The 14,455-nt window shown below is 35.0% G+C and overlaps 1 protein-coding gene across 28 annotated transcripts in view; it reads left to right on the forward strand.

Moving 5' to 3' along the window:
- Positions 1-14,455, forward strand: part of ABI2 (abl interactor 2) — a 127,791-nt gene that overhangs the window by 83,527 nt on the left and 29,809 nt on the right. For 15 of the 28 annotated variants that reach the window (XM_047720828.1, XM_047720825.1, XM_047720827.1 and 12 more), the window contains exons 3-4: positions 3,765-3,941; positions 12,383-12,480. In XM_047720828.1, the coding sequence (XP_047576784.1) occupies positions 3,765-3,941; positions 12,383-12,480 (275 nt within the window). Of the gene's footprint in view, positions 1-3,764; positions 3,942-5,400; positions 5,419-12,382; positions 12,481-14,455 lie in introns of all 28 variants that reach the window. The other 13 variants (XM_047720823.1, XM_047720822.1, XM_047720803.1 and 10 more) reach the window with 1 other exon arrangement.

The raw sequence follows: 14,455 nt of genomic DNA on the forward strand, positions 1-14,455 counted from the left end.
GAGAATGGGTCTCAGGCTTACAAGGGAGCTGGGAGCCAGTATGACTATCTCAAGGTGATAAGAGGTGTTTTCGAGGCCTTGGGTTTAGCACTGCAGAGCTGAGATGTCATGGGGAGGCCCGCAGCATGTGAAATCAGACCCGGCAGTTGGAATGAGGAGGATAGAGACACACATTAATAAGGATCTTTCAGTAAGAATAGTCCACACAGTTGCAGTGATACTACTTGGTGTGTTTTTGGTTAACAGGTAGCAAAAAACAATAGTGTTTATTAGAAGTGTACTTGCATTAGTTTTGGTCATCTTTGTGTGTTAAACACATATCTTACTTGCCACAGGTAAGACCTGTTACTGAGATCTCTGCTAAGTAAGAATAAATTTATTGTCATGTAACTAGTTATTTCAGAAATCCAGGACAAATTTGGAATACTTTTTTCTTACTATTAAAATTCTTCCTAAATATCAATGTTGAACTAGTTCTTTCAAAATTTAACTTTAATGTATTCTAGTTTTGTAATGTCAAAGAATATTATGAAGGCAAATGTAGTGGTGATTAGTGAAAGCTATGAATTTGATTTAGGAAAAACAGAGAAGCCATATTTTTAATTAAAAACATCATAGGAGCTTTACAAAAATTCTTTTAATACTTGCAGTTGGCTGTGAGTTCATGAGTGCTGAAGCTGGATGGTAGCTGGATATAGAGAGAGGAGTGTTCATTCTGTTACTCTAATTTGAATATGATTTTCCCCAAGAGAAAGCTTTGAAAAATTTGAAGTAGGTGATTCCTGAAAATTTCAGAATGTTATGGACCAAACTTTCTCCTCCTTCCTTATGGATTAGATTTGTTGTTCTCTGTTATTCAGACTCCAAATAAAACTGTAGCTCTTTTCTGAATATATATTTGATTTTGTTCACAAGAACTCACAGTTCAGCCTAGTGTGGTAGTAAGAGGGCAAGAATACAAATTATGCTCTTTGGTTATCTTAACCATTTATTCTTTTATTATGTAGATGTTTTTAAAAAGCGAATGAAACCGAATATCTATACGTAGCCAGACACTAGAGACATTAATCTCTCAAGTCAACTCTTGTAACAAGTTTGGAAACAATTGATATTTGAGAGGGTATAATGTAAGGACAAGTGAATTTGTCTTTCCTCTACATCACTGGTTCTCGAGCAGGGAGTTTTACCCCCACAGGGACATTTGGCAATGTCAGACAGTTTTGGTTCTCAGAGCTTGGTTCCGGGGAGTGCTGCAGGTCTGCTGGGGTACTTATTCACATCACGCAATACTCAGGACAGCCTCCCACAACAACAAAATTATCAAAATGTTAAGAGTATCGCTGTTGAGAAGCTGCTCTCGTTTTCTAAGATGTAGGAATTATTTTAGAGTAGACAGCTAGGAATATTATATAACCAAACTAAATTCTTTTGATTTTCCATGGATATGTATGCTGTCAAGAATTATGTTTTAAACATGCCTTCAGTTTTTACTTAGAATTAATATAAGAAGCAACATTTTTCTCTTCAGAATTCCTCCAGCCAATTCTTTTTAAAGTTTAGTGCTGGGAAAATTATCCTTCCTGATGAAGGGATGTATTTTCTTGAAACTCATTGTTTGCACTTTGCCTTCCCTCCCAGGAAGCTGGAAGAGCCCACATTAGGTTTATAGTTCTGAGATATTTTCCTTTGCTATATTGGTTTTTGTTTTATCCTTAGTGTAGTGATCTGTGGGTTTTGGATGTGTGTTTGTGTGTATATAAAGTGAACAGAGAAGTAGTATGTAAGTGTCTCTAGGCCCCAGGCATGATCAGATGTTTTCAGTGCTTTTTAAAAAAAGTATCAGTTTTCTCAAACAGTTAAAAAATATGTGCTTAGTATAAAATGTAATTGTGTATTAATGTAGATATGGAAAGTCGCTTTCCCATTTTTATTCTCCGGAAATTTGTTAATATTTTCACCACAAAAATTTGAAATTGAAGGTTCAATTTGCAATAAACTTAGAATTCTACTCTGGACAGTTGGGTTTGCATTCTTATGGTTTCTTTTTTTTTTTTTTTTTAAGATTTTATTTATTTATTTGTCAGAGAGAGAGCACAAGCAGGGGAATGGCAGGCAAAGGAAAAAGTAGGCTCTCCACTGAGCAGGGACTCCGATGTGGGACTCAACCCCAGGACCCTGGGATCATGACCTGAGACTAAGGCAGACGCTTACCCTCCCGAGCCACCCAGGTGCCCCGCTTTCAGATGTCTTTTTCTTTTTTCTTTCTTTTTTTTTTTTTTTTAAGATTTTATTTGTTCATTTGAGAGAGCACAGAGGGAGAGTGAAAGGGAGAAGCAGACTCCCCACCTAGCAGAGAGCCCAGTGTGGGACTCCATTAGAGGACCCTGAGATCATGACCTGAGCCAAAGGCAGATGCTTAATCTCCTGAGCCACCCAGGTGCCCCCGTTTTCAGATTTCTTAAAGTGATAGTTAATACTGTCATAATGGTTATCATCTTTTCATTTCTATGTTATTACCGGGTTCTATTTTAGGACAGGGGAAAGTGAAGTAGGGCTGGGGAGGAAGTAATGTCTGTTAATTGCTGCTTGAGCCAGGAGTGGTGTGAGAGATATGAACAATTTTAACGAGGTTTTTTCCAACTTTTTTGACTGCAACGCACAGTAAAAAATATATTTTACATTGCATCCAATACACAATTTCTGTATGTATTCTGTATATCTGTATATCTATATATATAGTTATGTACATAAATAAATGTTTCAGGAAAAAATAATATATGTATATACAGTCTAGTATTTCTGTTCTTTTTTATTTAAAATCATTGCTCTTCATATTCCACTAAATTACAACCTGCTGTTTGAAAAAATGCTGTTTAAGTGTATTAGTTATCTGTGTTTGTGCAGAAAGTCACCATCTATTAGCAAATAGAAGACTAAGTAAAAAAACACATTTATCCTATGTGAACATTTAATAAATAGGATGAATTAATGAAATATTTTATAAATATTTGTCATGCTAAAATCTAAGCAAACTTAAGTGTTTCGGTTTGTTTTGGTAAAAAGATGACTGTTAACATTGTATGTATATTTTAAGCCTCTTATTTTTTGGTAAATAAAGAAGCATTTGAACACCAATGGAAATTATACTAATAGGTCATTTTAAAATGTAACCAAATTAATACCTGGGGCTTTCTTAATCATTATGTTAGTTTAAATATTAATGGAGTTTGGGGAAAAGTTAGCATGCTTTAACCCAAGGGTTGGCACACTTTTTCTGTCAAGGCCCAGCTAATAAATATTTTAGGCTTTGCAGGCCATGCAGTCCTTGTTTTAACTTCTCATCTCTGCCTCTGTACTGTGAAAATATGTATGCAAGTAGAATAGCTATGGACCAATAAAATTTTATTTATGGGAACAGAAATTTGAATTCTGTATAATTTTCATGTTATGACATTGTCTTTTTCTGACTTTTAAAAACCACTAAAACTTGTAAACACTACTCCTGGGTTGTTAAAACCAAACAAAACAAAAACTTCAGGTTGTAAAAAAACAGGTTGTGGGCCAGATTGGGTCTGCCAGCCATGATTTGCGACCCTTGCTTTAGCATAAGAATGGAGAAAGCCAATAGGTCCCCAAAGGACAAAATTTAGCAGTGGAGTTTAAGTATTTGAAAAATGATGTTAAATCTCTGAGGATTTATATTTTTATTTTTCTGAATAATAGAGCTATACATTTTTGTGTTGTGTTTATATTATGTTTTGCAGACTGTTGATATTCATAAAGAGAAAGTTGCAAGAAGAGAGATCGGTATTTTGACTACCAATAAAAACACTTCAAGGACACATAAAATTATTGCTCCGGCCAATCTTGAACGACCAGTTCGTTATATTAGAAAACCTATTGACTATACAATTCTAGATGATATTGGACATGGAGTAAAGGTAAGTATAATTTTTGTCAACCTTTTAAAAACAGTAGCCCATAATGGAACTAACTCTTTAGAAAATTAAGCTTTTGTCTTTTCTTTCTTAGAAGCCCAAGTTTTGGCCCAGTTGTGGTTCTGAAGATTCCTTACTACTATAACTATTTTATCTTTCTTGCTTCTTCTTAGTGCTGTGTTTTCAAGTTTTAAATAGTCATCTTTAAATAAATTGCATTTACTTAATCGGTTATGAGACTACCTTATATAGATTGGGCAAATAAATATGGCATAATTTTTCTAATCTTTTAATGATTTAATATGACTAATTAAAAATTTCCTCAGCATGTTCTTAAGGTACCTTATCTCAAACATTTATCAGCAAAGCTTTGGCATTAGTGTTCAGAAGGAACATGTATAAACAGCCATGTAGTTTGAATCTTTCTAAAATAATTTTACCTAAATATTTTGGGTAAGAATAGTGTAGATGAAAGTAACATGTGAATTAACATTTCCACCGCTTTTGAATATGCAGCCATTTTATATATATAGACTATTTTTTAAAATGTTTTGGAGTGTCTGCTGTATACTGCCATGATCAAAGCTGAGGTGCATATAAATTTCATTTAAATTGGTATTTATACTTAAGTAACTATTTGGAGCTTCCACTAAGTATTAAGTTACTTAAAGCTTTCATCTTAACCAGTGATTTGAAAGGCATTGACTTATCAAATGTGACTTTGAATACATATTTACATACGTGTGAAACTGTATAGTTTATATACAGTTGATTTATGCCTACAAAAGCAAATTGAAACTGAAAAAATACCCTACTGTTATGGCTAGAAATCGGTTAAATGTAAATTTAATGTAGATCTAGGTAAAAGAAAACATACAATGTGAATTTAGAAAAGTCTTTTTCTTAGAATTTTGATATAAGCATTATTTGGAGTTTGATATTTAATTTTATAAAATATTTAAAATTTTATAATTTGAGATTTATTCAAGGCTAATAACTGCTGATAGAAAATCTTAGGGTAATGCCAGAACCTGATCGCAATAGGCACTTAGAACGTAAAGCATCGTATTTGTGCTTGTCCGCTTGCATAATAAACACATGATTTCCTTCCCACTCCAGTTCTTAACTTAATTCAAGTAAAAGGTTATTCTTTTGGGACTCTGTATTCTTTTTTTATTATTTGGACTTTCAGTGTTTAGGGGTCACGAATTTGAAGAAATCTTTAATAAAGTTTTTGAATAAAACAATGTCATATAATTTCATCAAAAAACCCTCCTGTTCATGACACATTCTGCTTTGACCACTCTTTCTATGATCTACTGAAACATTATTTTTTAATGCTGAATGCTTAACTTGTTTTTTCTTTGTTTTTTTTTCCTTTCTCTTCACATCCTGAAGTTCCAACTAACCTTTCAATGCTTTTTTTCCTTACCTCTTTTATTTGCTCCATTTATGCATTAAGTGGTTGCTTAGATTTAAGGTAAGAGATTCCAGGGCTGGATTTCCATTCTTTGTTCTTATGTAGAATATTACATACGGGGAGTGAAGAGATATTTGGCACTTGGCCTTCTAAAATCAACAAATCCTCTTAATTTTTAAAAATTTTTGTCATGCAGCTTTGTGGTGTGTCTTCATGTTCTGTGAGGGCAGATTTTTTTTTTGTCTGTTTTGTTCACCACCCGGTCTTGTGTGCCTGAAACAGTACCTGATGCAGACATTAGGTGCTCAGTAAATATTTTTAAATAAATGCTTATTTTGCAATGTTAATATATTTTGTGGAACTAAAATATGTTACCCTATCATAAAATGTCATTATAAGTAAAATTAGGTGGACTTTTGTAAATGTAAAACCTGTGTTACGGATTGGAGGGCCAACTAATGTGCTTTATTTAACCCTCCCCCTGTGTAATAGCCTTTTTATTCTATAAATGGTGTGCTTTACTATACACCTTGTGGCCAGTATGTCATTATCTCTTGACTCTTAGTCAATGTAAAGAAATTGAGAAGTGGAAAATATTCAGTGTTATGGGTTTTTTTTTAAGTTGCAGTATCATGTATTCTGCAAGAAGCAAAATTAGTTTTTCTTTTTCAAATTGCTATATAAGATATATATTTCAATATAAACTCACTTTAAGAGTTTTACTAGCTGAGCATTAATGATCTCAAAACATCAAAAGTTTGAGTGTTTAACAAAATACACATTAAGAATTAGAAATATTTATTTTAGTAACACTTTAGGGTTTGTTTGTTTTTATACATTTTAGTATTTTGGAGAATTAATGGTAAAAGACATTCAAGTGTATTCAAGAAGCATTTAAATAGAATGTTACTAAAATTATTTTCATCAAATTTAGCATGTATTTCCTTTTTGTTCTTATTTTTCTTAGCTAAACTTTATAACTTCTTTTCAAATACATTTTCTTTCAAAACCCTGTTATTTGCCTTGTCTTCAAAGACAAAGACTTCAAAGAAAGTGATAACAAGACGATAACTGGATCTGAATCATTAGCTACTAATACCAGCCATGGCCTCAGACATTTTAACAGATCCTGGTAGAGAGATGAGACTAGAGGGGTCAAGCAAATAAACTTCTTGTGTTACTGAGTAGAATGTTGGGTCCACGCCCTTAGTCTTGGTGAGTGGGGCATGTGGAATTTGTGAGGACACTCCTTCTGCATTATATACAAAGAACTAACCCAAAGCAGTGTGTGACTACCTTAGCTCTTTTCCTGTAAATATTGTATTTAAATTTTAGCTATTGATGTGTTTTTTTCCAAAGTGATAAAAGTGCACAGAAAGATTACCTGAAGGAAAAACACAGAAATGGACCAGTTCTTTTCCCCTCTAAGCTTAGACCAGCTTGCTTATCCTACTCTGCCATGCTCATTTCCTCCAAACCCAACTCTGATTCCTTCTTGACCTTCCTGGATTCAGAATCTGTTCCATCCGGGAGATAGATCAAAATGAGTGGGAAATGAGAGAAGCCCCTAGAAAGAAAGGAAATATCACACTTGTATAATACTCCTTCAAGTCTTTGCTGTTTGTACCAACCATAAGGCTTCACTCCTGAGTACTGTGGCTTTATGTAGGTGTTTCTGCAATATCTGGGTAGAGTTGCCCGGTGAAAAGAGTACCCTGAATTCATCCTAGAAGCTAGAATGCACCCGTGCTCTGTCTTTTCTTTCTCTCTGCTTTGTGAATGTCTGTCTTCTCTGTTTACTTGTAGCAAGCACATGGTTAATAACTTTAGGTGAACCAAAACAAAGTAGAGTGAAAAAGATGTTTAGTGTCTAACAAATCATTTCTCTTTTTATTCTGGTATTAAAAAATGGAGTGGTTTTGGAAGGGTGATTAATGGAATAATTTAATACATTAAGGTAGAAAATAGAATTAAAGAGAAAATGTTACAGTTGGCAGGGGCTGCAGTGGCTTAGTGGTTTAAGTGGTTTCCAACTGATCTTGGAGACCTGTGGATTATATCAAGTGCTCTAAAGGTCCCCTGATGTTTGTTGGTAGAATTATCTGCTACTTTGATTTCCTCAGTTCTTCATGAACTCTGTGTTTGCTCTTGTTGCTGTCAGACTTCTGATCCTTTTCAGACAGACTCTAAAAGATCACACTTTGAGGCCAGACACATGGGATTTGACTCAGAAGAATTCTCCATACTAAAAGTTGAATTTTTAACATTTTATAAAGCATGTTCTCCACAGTCAACTAAAGAAAAAAAAATAACATAAATTTCAGATGAAAAGGACCATGAACCACTGTGAGAACATGCTATGGTCAAACTCCTAATTATAGCTTTGATTTCCTTCGAAGGATCTCGTAGTCCTTTTCTTCTTTCTTTTTCTTTCTTTCTTCCTTTCCTTCCTTCTTTCTTTCTTTCTTTCTTTCTTTCTTTCTTTCTTTCTTTCTTTCTTTCTTTTTAAATAAGTTGAACTTATTTATTTGACAGACAGAGATCACAAGTAGGCAGAGAGGCAGGCAGAGAGAGAGGAGGAAGCGGACTCCCTGCGGAGCAGAGAACCTGATTTGGGACTCGATCCCAGGACCCTGGGATCATGATCTGAGCTGAAGGCAGAGGCCTTAGCCCACTGAGCCACCCAGGTGCCCCTCTCCTAGTCCTTTTCTTGCTAGCCCTGGGAATTGAAGTAGGAACATGTATCTACTCTGAGGAGAAGGATAGAGATCTATAGGAAGACAAAAAATTATGTATTGGGTGAGACTGTGGGGAATAATATTGGACAGTGAATGAAGGGCCCAGAGGTGCTTGACCACAGCTTCTGCCCATCCTCACTATTCCACATCCAGATACAGCTATCTGTAGTACTCCTCTTCTCTCTGTATATTTATTTTCTTATGTATTTATTTAAAGATTTTATTTATTTGACAGAGAGAGAGAGAGATCACAAGTAGGCAGAGAGGCAGGCAGAGAGAGGGGAAGCAGGCTCCCTGCTGAGCAGAGAGCCCGATGCGGGACTCGATCCCAGGATCCTGAAATCATGACCTGAGTCGAAAGCGAAGGCTTAACCCACTGAGCCACCCAGGCACCCCCTCTGTGTGTATTTAAAACCTGCTTTTTTTTTTTTTAAACAGTCCAGCTTAGACTTTTCTCTGAACCTTTCTGTAGTTTTTCCTTCTCATATTGATATTTCTTTTTTAGAGATTTCTAGATAATTTATAGACATTCCTTTTTGTTTAAAACATAGGAGTCCTATTTTATTCCAAAGTACTTTAAAATCCTTAAAAGCAGAGGCATCATTTTATGGGCCTTTGTGTCCCATTCCACCTCCCCTGCCCCCAGCGCCAAATGTCCCCCTTAGTTTTCATATTCCTTACCCTTGTCCCTCGTAGTCTGGTAGGTGGTAAGTGCTTGATAAATGAGGGATGTACTTCAGATATCATTTTAGACTGAGTCTGCCGCTATTCTGTCACAGCAGGACGTATGTGAGGGGGGATTTCTTCATAGCAGAAGTGATGTCCTTTGTGCACTAGAGATACTGGCGAGCCCGCTTGACAAAAACACTGAAGTGCTCAGGGTCCCGGAGAGCGCTGCGGTTTATAGTGAACATTATATTATGACGTATCAAGATTCAAGGAGATACTGAATGTCCCAAAAAGGCATAGAGCAGGAAAGGTAGGAGCATTATAGAAAAAATATTAAGGCATGAGAATGGACCTGATGCTTGTTGCTAATTGTAGAGCTCTCCAAAGCCTGGGAAAGAGGACCATTCTTTGAACATAAAGAACTTCTTCTCTCCCTCCAGTTTTATCTGCATTCCTTAGTCACAGTCCAGTTGCAAAGTATTAGAGCCTCATCACTTGAATGAAATATTTCTTCTGCTTTGAGGTTTTTTTTTTTTTTTTTTGTAGGAAAAAAAAGGGGGATGTTTCCTACTCTTCCTCCTTGTACTTAATACCTGCTTTACTTAGCTTTCAGTGATGACTTTCTCCTTTATGGAATTAAAAAATACCCACGTAATTGAGTAATTGTTGAAGTCAGCCACCAAACTGCATTCTGATTCCCAAATAAAACTTGAAAAGTATAATGAGCAATCCCCATGCTTCAGGACCATTAACTACATGTTTATATGCCAAGCGATAGTTCTGTTTATGTTTACAATTTGTTTTAAAGTTTCATGTGGAATTGCTGTTATAAAGTGGGTACAGTTTTGCTTTGCTTTCTTTGTCCCGAGTTGATGGTCTGTTCTCTTTCTTTGTCTCTGTCTTTTGATCTCTCTCCCTGGAGGTCCCCTTCACCATACACACAATTTAGTCTGTGTTTTGCTGCTTGTGAGATGTTGTCTCCCCACAAACTTCCCTCAGAATAGTGTTTAGAACCGTGATCGCTCTCCAGTAAATTTTTATCAAATGATTTTATTTTTGAAATATACTTTTTAAAATTACAACACAGAGCCCACCTGTGATAAATTAAGTTTTATCCGGCCGTTACTCCTGTTCGGTCCCCTTCTCCTTACATTAGATTGCAGCAGCATTTATATTTCTTTAAAGATTTCTTTCTTTCTTTATTTGAGAGAGAGCACAAGTGCGAGTGGGAACAGAGGGAAAGGGACGGGTGGGGGGAGAGAGAAGCAGACTCCCCAATGAGCACAGAGTCCCACAGGCCCACAACCCTGAGAGGTCATGACCTGAGCTGAAATCAGGAGTGGGTGCTCAACCACCTGTGCCACCTAGGTGCCCCCCGTGTTTATATTCTGCAGAGCAGAGCCATTGTTTTACTTAGCATGGGAGCATTTTCCACAAAGGAAGACCACCTTGAAGAAATATTGAAAAATTCTTTTAGCTTAATATAAGAGTACAGTATCAGTGACGTATAAAATTACAGTTTTTTGGACACTCGGCAGGGCCTTTTTTGTCTCTTCAGTGATTTAAGTTAGGTATCCAAACCCCATTAACCAAGCAGATACAGTCATTTGATGACCCTACAGATCATAAAATGTGTCAAGTTTTGTTTATGGAACTGTCCATCAGATTTTAACTATAGAATGTTTATTTTATATTTTTTAATTGATTAGAAGATACTGCAATTTAAATAAAAACACTTTAGATACCAAAACCTTGAATCAAAGTTGGAAAGCTGTTTTCAAGTATTTTAGCTATTCCATGTATAGAATAAAATTCTCTTTTACTTTTTCTGTCCCTGCTCCTTTTCCTTCCCGTTTCTAGCAAATTGATGTAGTTTAGTGTGGCTCACCTACTTCTCCCTCGTCACTTAAAGTAACTTTGGGTTTTATGTTGTTTAAGGTTGAGCTTAAAGGACTTTGGTTATACTATAAAAAATCTTCTGGTATCATAAATGAAGATTACAGTTTGAAAAGCTACTGGTTTTTTGTCATATTACTCCTAAAATTTTCCCCAAATGTGGACTGATTTTTTTCAAAAATTTTCTGGCATTTTCATTTTAAGATATGATTAGTATACCCTCTGCTTATTAATGAGGGGAAGAACAAGGATAAGTTAATCTTTATTCTTACTTAATAACCGGTTTGTTTGTATTTGTTTAAAAGTAACAAAAGGATTATAGATGAATGTTTCACGTTAAAAATATTGACATCTCAAAGGTATCATTTGTCATTAAAGATTGTTTTAACATCACACACAACTTGTTCACTGGGCTATTCATTTGAAGAGTTTGTTTCTTGATACATTATTTCTTGTCTATTCAGATAACAACTAGTCTTTTAGGAGTTTTACAAATTGCATTTAAGTCAGAATTAATTTTGATAGCCTTAGTACTCTGCATACAATTATGAGTTTTAAAATTTATATTTTGAAATACAATTATAAATGTATCCTGATTTCAGTGGTGGAGTATCTTACAGTTTCATTTTATAAGTATAACTTGAATACTCCAGACGTATTCTTATTAGAAAAGATTTTTTTTTTTTAAGTATTTGGCTATCCAGAATATTAGGGGCTTGAAATAGGGTCAGGTATGAATCTATCTGTTGAACACTTACTCTGACCCATTGGTAATTTCAAACAGGTTGAGACTGTATTTGTGAATGACTTCTATTACCGCTTTAAGACATGCCGATTTCTAGAGCTTTGGGTGTAAGTGCTGATCTACTTCTTCGGTGGCATCAGTTGTTCCCAGATGACACTAGTCTCCTACCCTTGCATTTTCAGTTAGATATAGAATAGTGAGGAGTCATGGCCCAGCTCTGACTTAGGACTCTGTTACATCTTTCCCAGAATCTTTATTTTGGATCTGAGTGGGTCTAATTCCCAGTGGAACTAGGGCATTGTCTGTGACCCCTGTATTGCTTATAATTGAATGAGATATCTCAGCCCTAACTTTCTAGTTCAGAGGTTTAGGAGCGTGCCTTAACTTTGGGCAGTTTTCAGGTGGGTGATTCCTTCATAAGAGAACCAATTAAAGAAATCTGAATTGTAAGGCTGATCCACTATTTTAAAAACTGAAAATTTTTTCAGCATATTATACCTTTTAATTATTTTATATTCTCTAGTTACAAGGGATCAAAACTGTAGTGCATATTTTATTGGGAAACATGTATTTTTTTAATAATATACTTGCTATCTAAAAAGAGTTATTTAAAGCCATCATTTTTGAGTTTCTCTTTATTAGAACTAAAGTTCTTATAGTTATCCTATTGAATTTCAATTAAATATAGTATCGAGTAATCTAACCAGTGATCTGTTGGTGTGATGGCCTAATGGCAAATACAGTCTTTGCATATAAGTTTACAATCATTTGAAAATCTCATGTTAGGAAGAGTCCTTTGAGTACAACTGTAGAATAATAGTAGAGTAGAAATTGCATATGAAATGCATGGCCTCTAATTTTTTTTTTTCCTCTTTAAACCTTACCCTCCTTTGTTAAATAGCATAACGTTATTTCCCACAAGTGACACTTTGTTTCACTACGTACAAGTTTTGATTGTTCCTCAAAATTTTTTTAGGTGAGTACCCAGAATATGAAGATGGGTGGGCTGCCGCGTACGACACCTCCAACTCAGAAACCCCCCAGTCCCCCCATGTCAGGGAAGGGGACACTTGGGTAAGTATGTAACTAAATAATAATTGAAAACCATTTCATGTAGTGTTGTTGAAAACCAAACACTACATATATTTAAACTATTTTTTAATATTTGAAACAAGAACATTTTCTTCCTAACATTAACTTTTTTGTGTGTAACTTTCCCTTTTTCTGGGAAGCATGTTTATACTTTAAAAAGATTTTGTTTAAAAGTTATTTTTCTACTGAATTTTGAATTTGAGGTAAAATCCTAGCCCAAGTTCATGGTTTATTATAAATTGCACTCTAATTTCTGAGACATTTTAGAGTTGTTTCATATTCATTTCACAAAAGAATAGTTAGACTGTTCTTGTGAAAAACACCATGTGGATTTACAAAATTCCGTATATCTTGTGTTGATATGAGAATATCAAGCTTAATTTAGTCCAGCAGAAGTGAGCTCTGGATTTAACTTCGGGCAGAAATGGCCAATTAATGTAAAAGCTTCTAACATTTTTCTTCTGTAGCATCATAGTATAAAAATTTGATTTACTGGCGTGCCTGGCTAGCTCCAGCAGAAGAGCATGCAGCTCTTGATCTCAGGGTTGGGATTTCCAGCCCCACGATGGGTATAGCGATTACTTAAATAAATCAATCTTAAAAAAATTTTATTATGGAGATTTGTGATCAGATGGACATAATATATCCCAGAAGCCGGATGACTAAGACTGGTCCAGCTCTGCTCCTGCTCTTCTGTCTTGCGTAGTCAGCCTCTTTGCAATTCAGTTTTTTCATCTGTAAAAGGGGGTAATATTTGTCCTCTATCAACTTTTCAGAGTCATTATACCACAAATTGGATTTTTAAAAAATGTATAAGACAAAGACAAAATGCTTTGACAACCATTGGCTTTATGATATATTCTTAAAATTTTTTTAATTGGAGATGTTGTTTTTGGCCCCCTCACCAAAAAAAAAAAAAAAAAAAAAAGAAAGAAAAAAAAGAGAAAGAAAATGACAGAAAACCTAATTAAGCACCATGGGTCAGGACAGTACAAAGATGAGTTAAAATGTAAAGGAGGATAATTCTGGAAGAGGAGTTACAGTTAGGACAGTGGGAAATAAAAGAATAAAAATGAATTCCAGCTAGAAATAAGATCATTTTATTTGGGATCAGCAAAACAAATTCTGCTTAAGATTAGAGAGAAAATTAGTAGATCAAATAAGATTTAAACTTCAGGGTAGAATGTTGATGAGATGATAGGGTGTAATTGTGAAGAGGCAAGAGTAGAGAGATGAAGAGGAAGTATTTATTTTCCTATGGAACGTCTACATTTTTATCATTTGTAGTGCCTAATAGCTTTTGTTAGGTGTTTTTTTTTTGTTTGTTTTTTTTCTTTTTCAGATTTTGTTAGGTTTTAAGTCAAGATTGTTCGCAGGGTAACCCACTGTCATCTCTAGTAAAATAAAACTTCGTGTTGCTCTCAAATTTTGGAGATTTATTCATATACCAGAATTTGTTTCCCTTGTGTATTAGCAAGGGTTCTGCAGGATCTTGGAGACCAGAGTTGCTGAACACCACAAGCCAGTTGATAGTCACAACCTGGCTTTTTTGCATAGTCTTTGCCTAGCCATCATATTTTGTTCTTTTGCCCCTAATTTTTTACTTTGTTTTTTATCATTGCCTTCACTGTATTGTTCTCAGTCAGCAAAGGTTTTTTCTTCCATTGAAACAGAACATTTTTATTGTCTGGGAAAATTGTCTAGAAATCAGTTGTTTGGAAATAATCAGTTTCCTGTCTTAGGTTTTTTTTTTTTGTTTTTTTTTAAATTATAATTTCAGAGATGCCTAAACTTTTTAGTATTTTATTTTATTTTATTTATTTTATTTTTTAAAGATTTTATTCATTTCATTTGACAGACAGAGATCACAAGTAGGCAGAGAGGCAGGCAGAGAGAGAGAGGAGGAAGCAGGCTCCCTGCGGAGCAGAGAGCCCGATGCGGGGCTCGATCCCAGGAC

Source organism: Lutra lutra, chromosome 3 (genome assembly GCF_902655055.1).
Source record: "Lutra lutra chromosome 3, mLutLut1.2, whole genome shotgun sequence".
NCBI classification, from domain to species: Eukaryota; Metazoa; Chordata; class Mammalia; order Carnivora; family Mustelidae; genus Lutra; species Lutra lutra.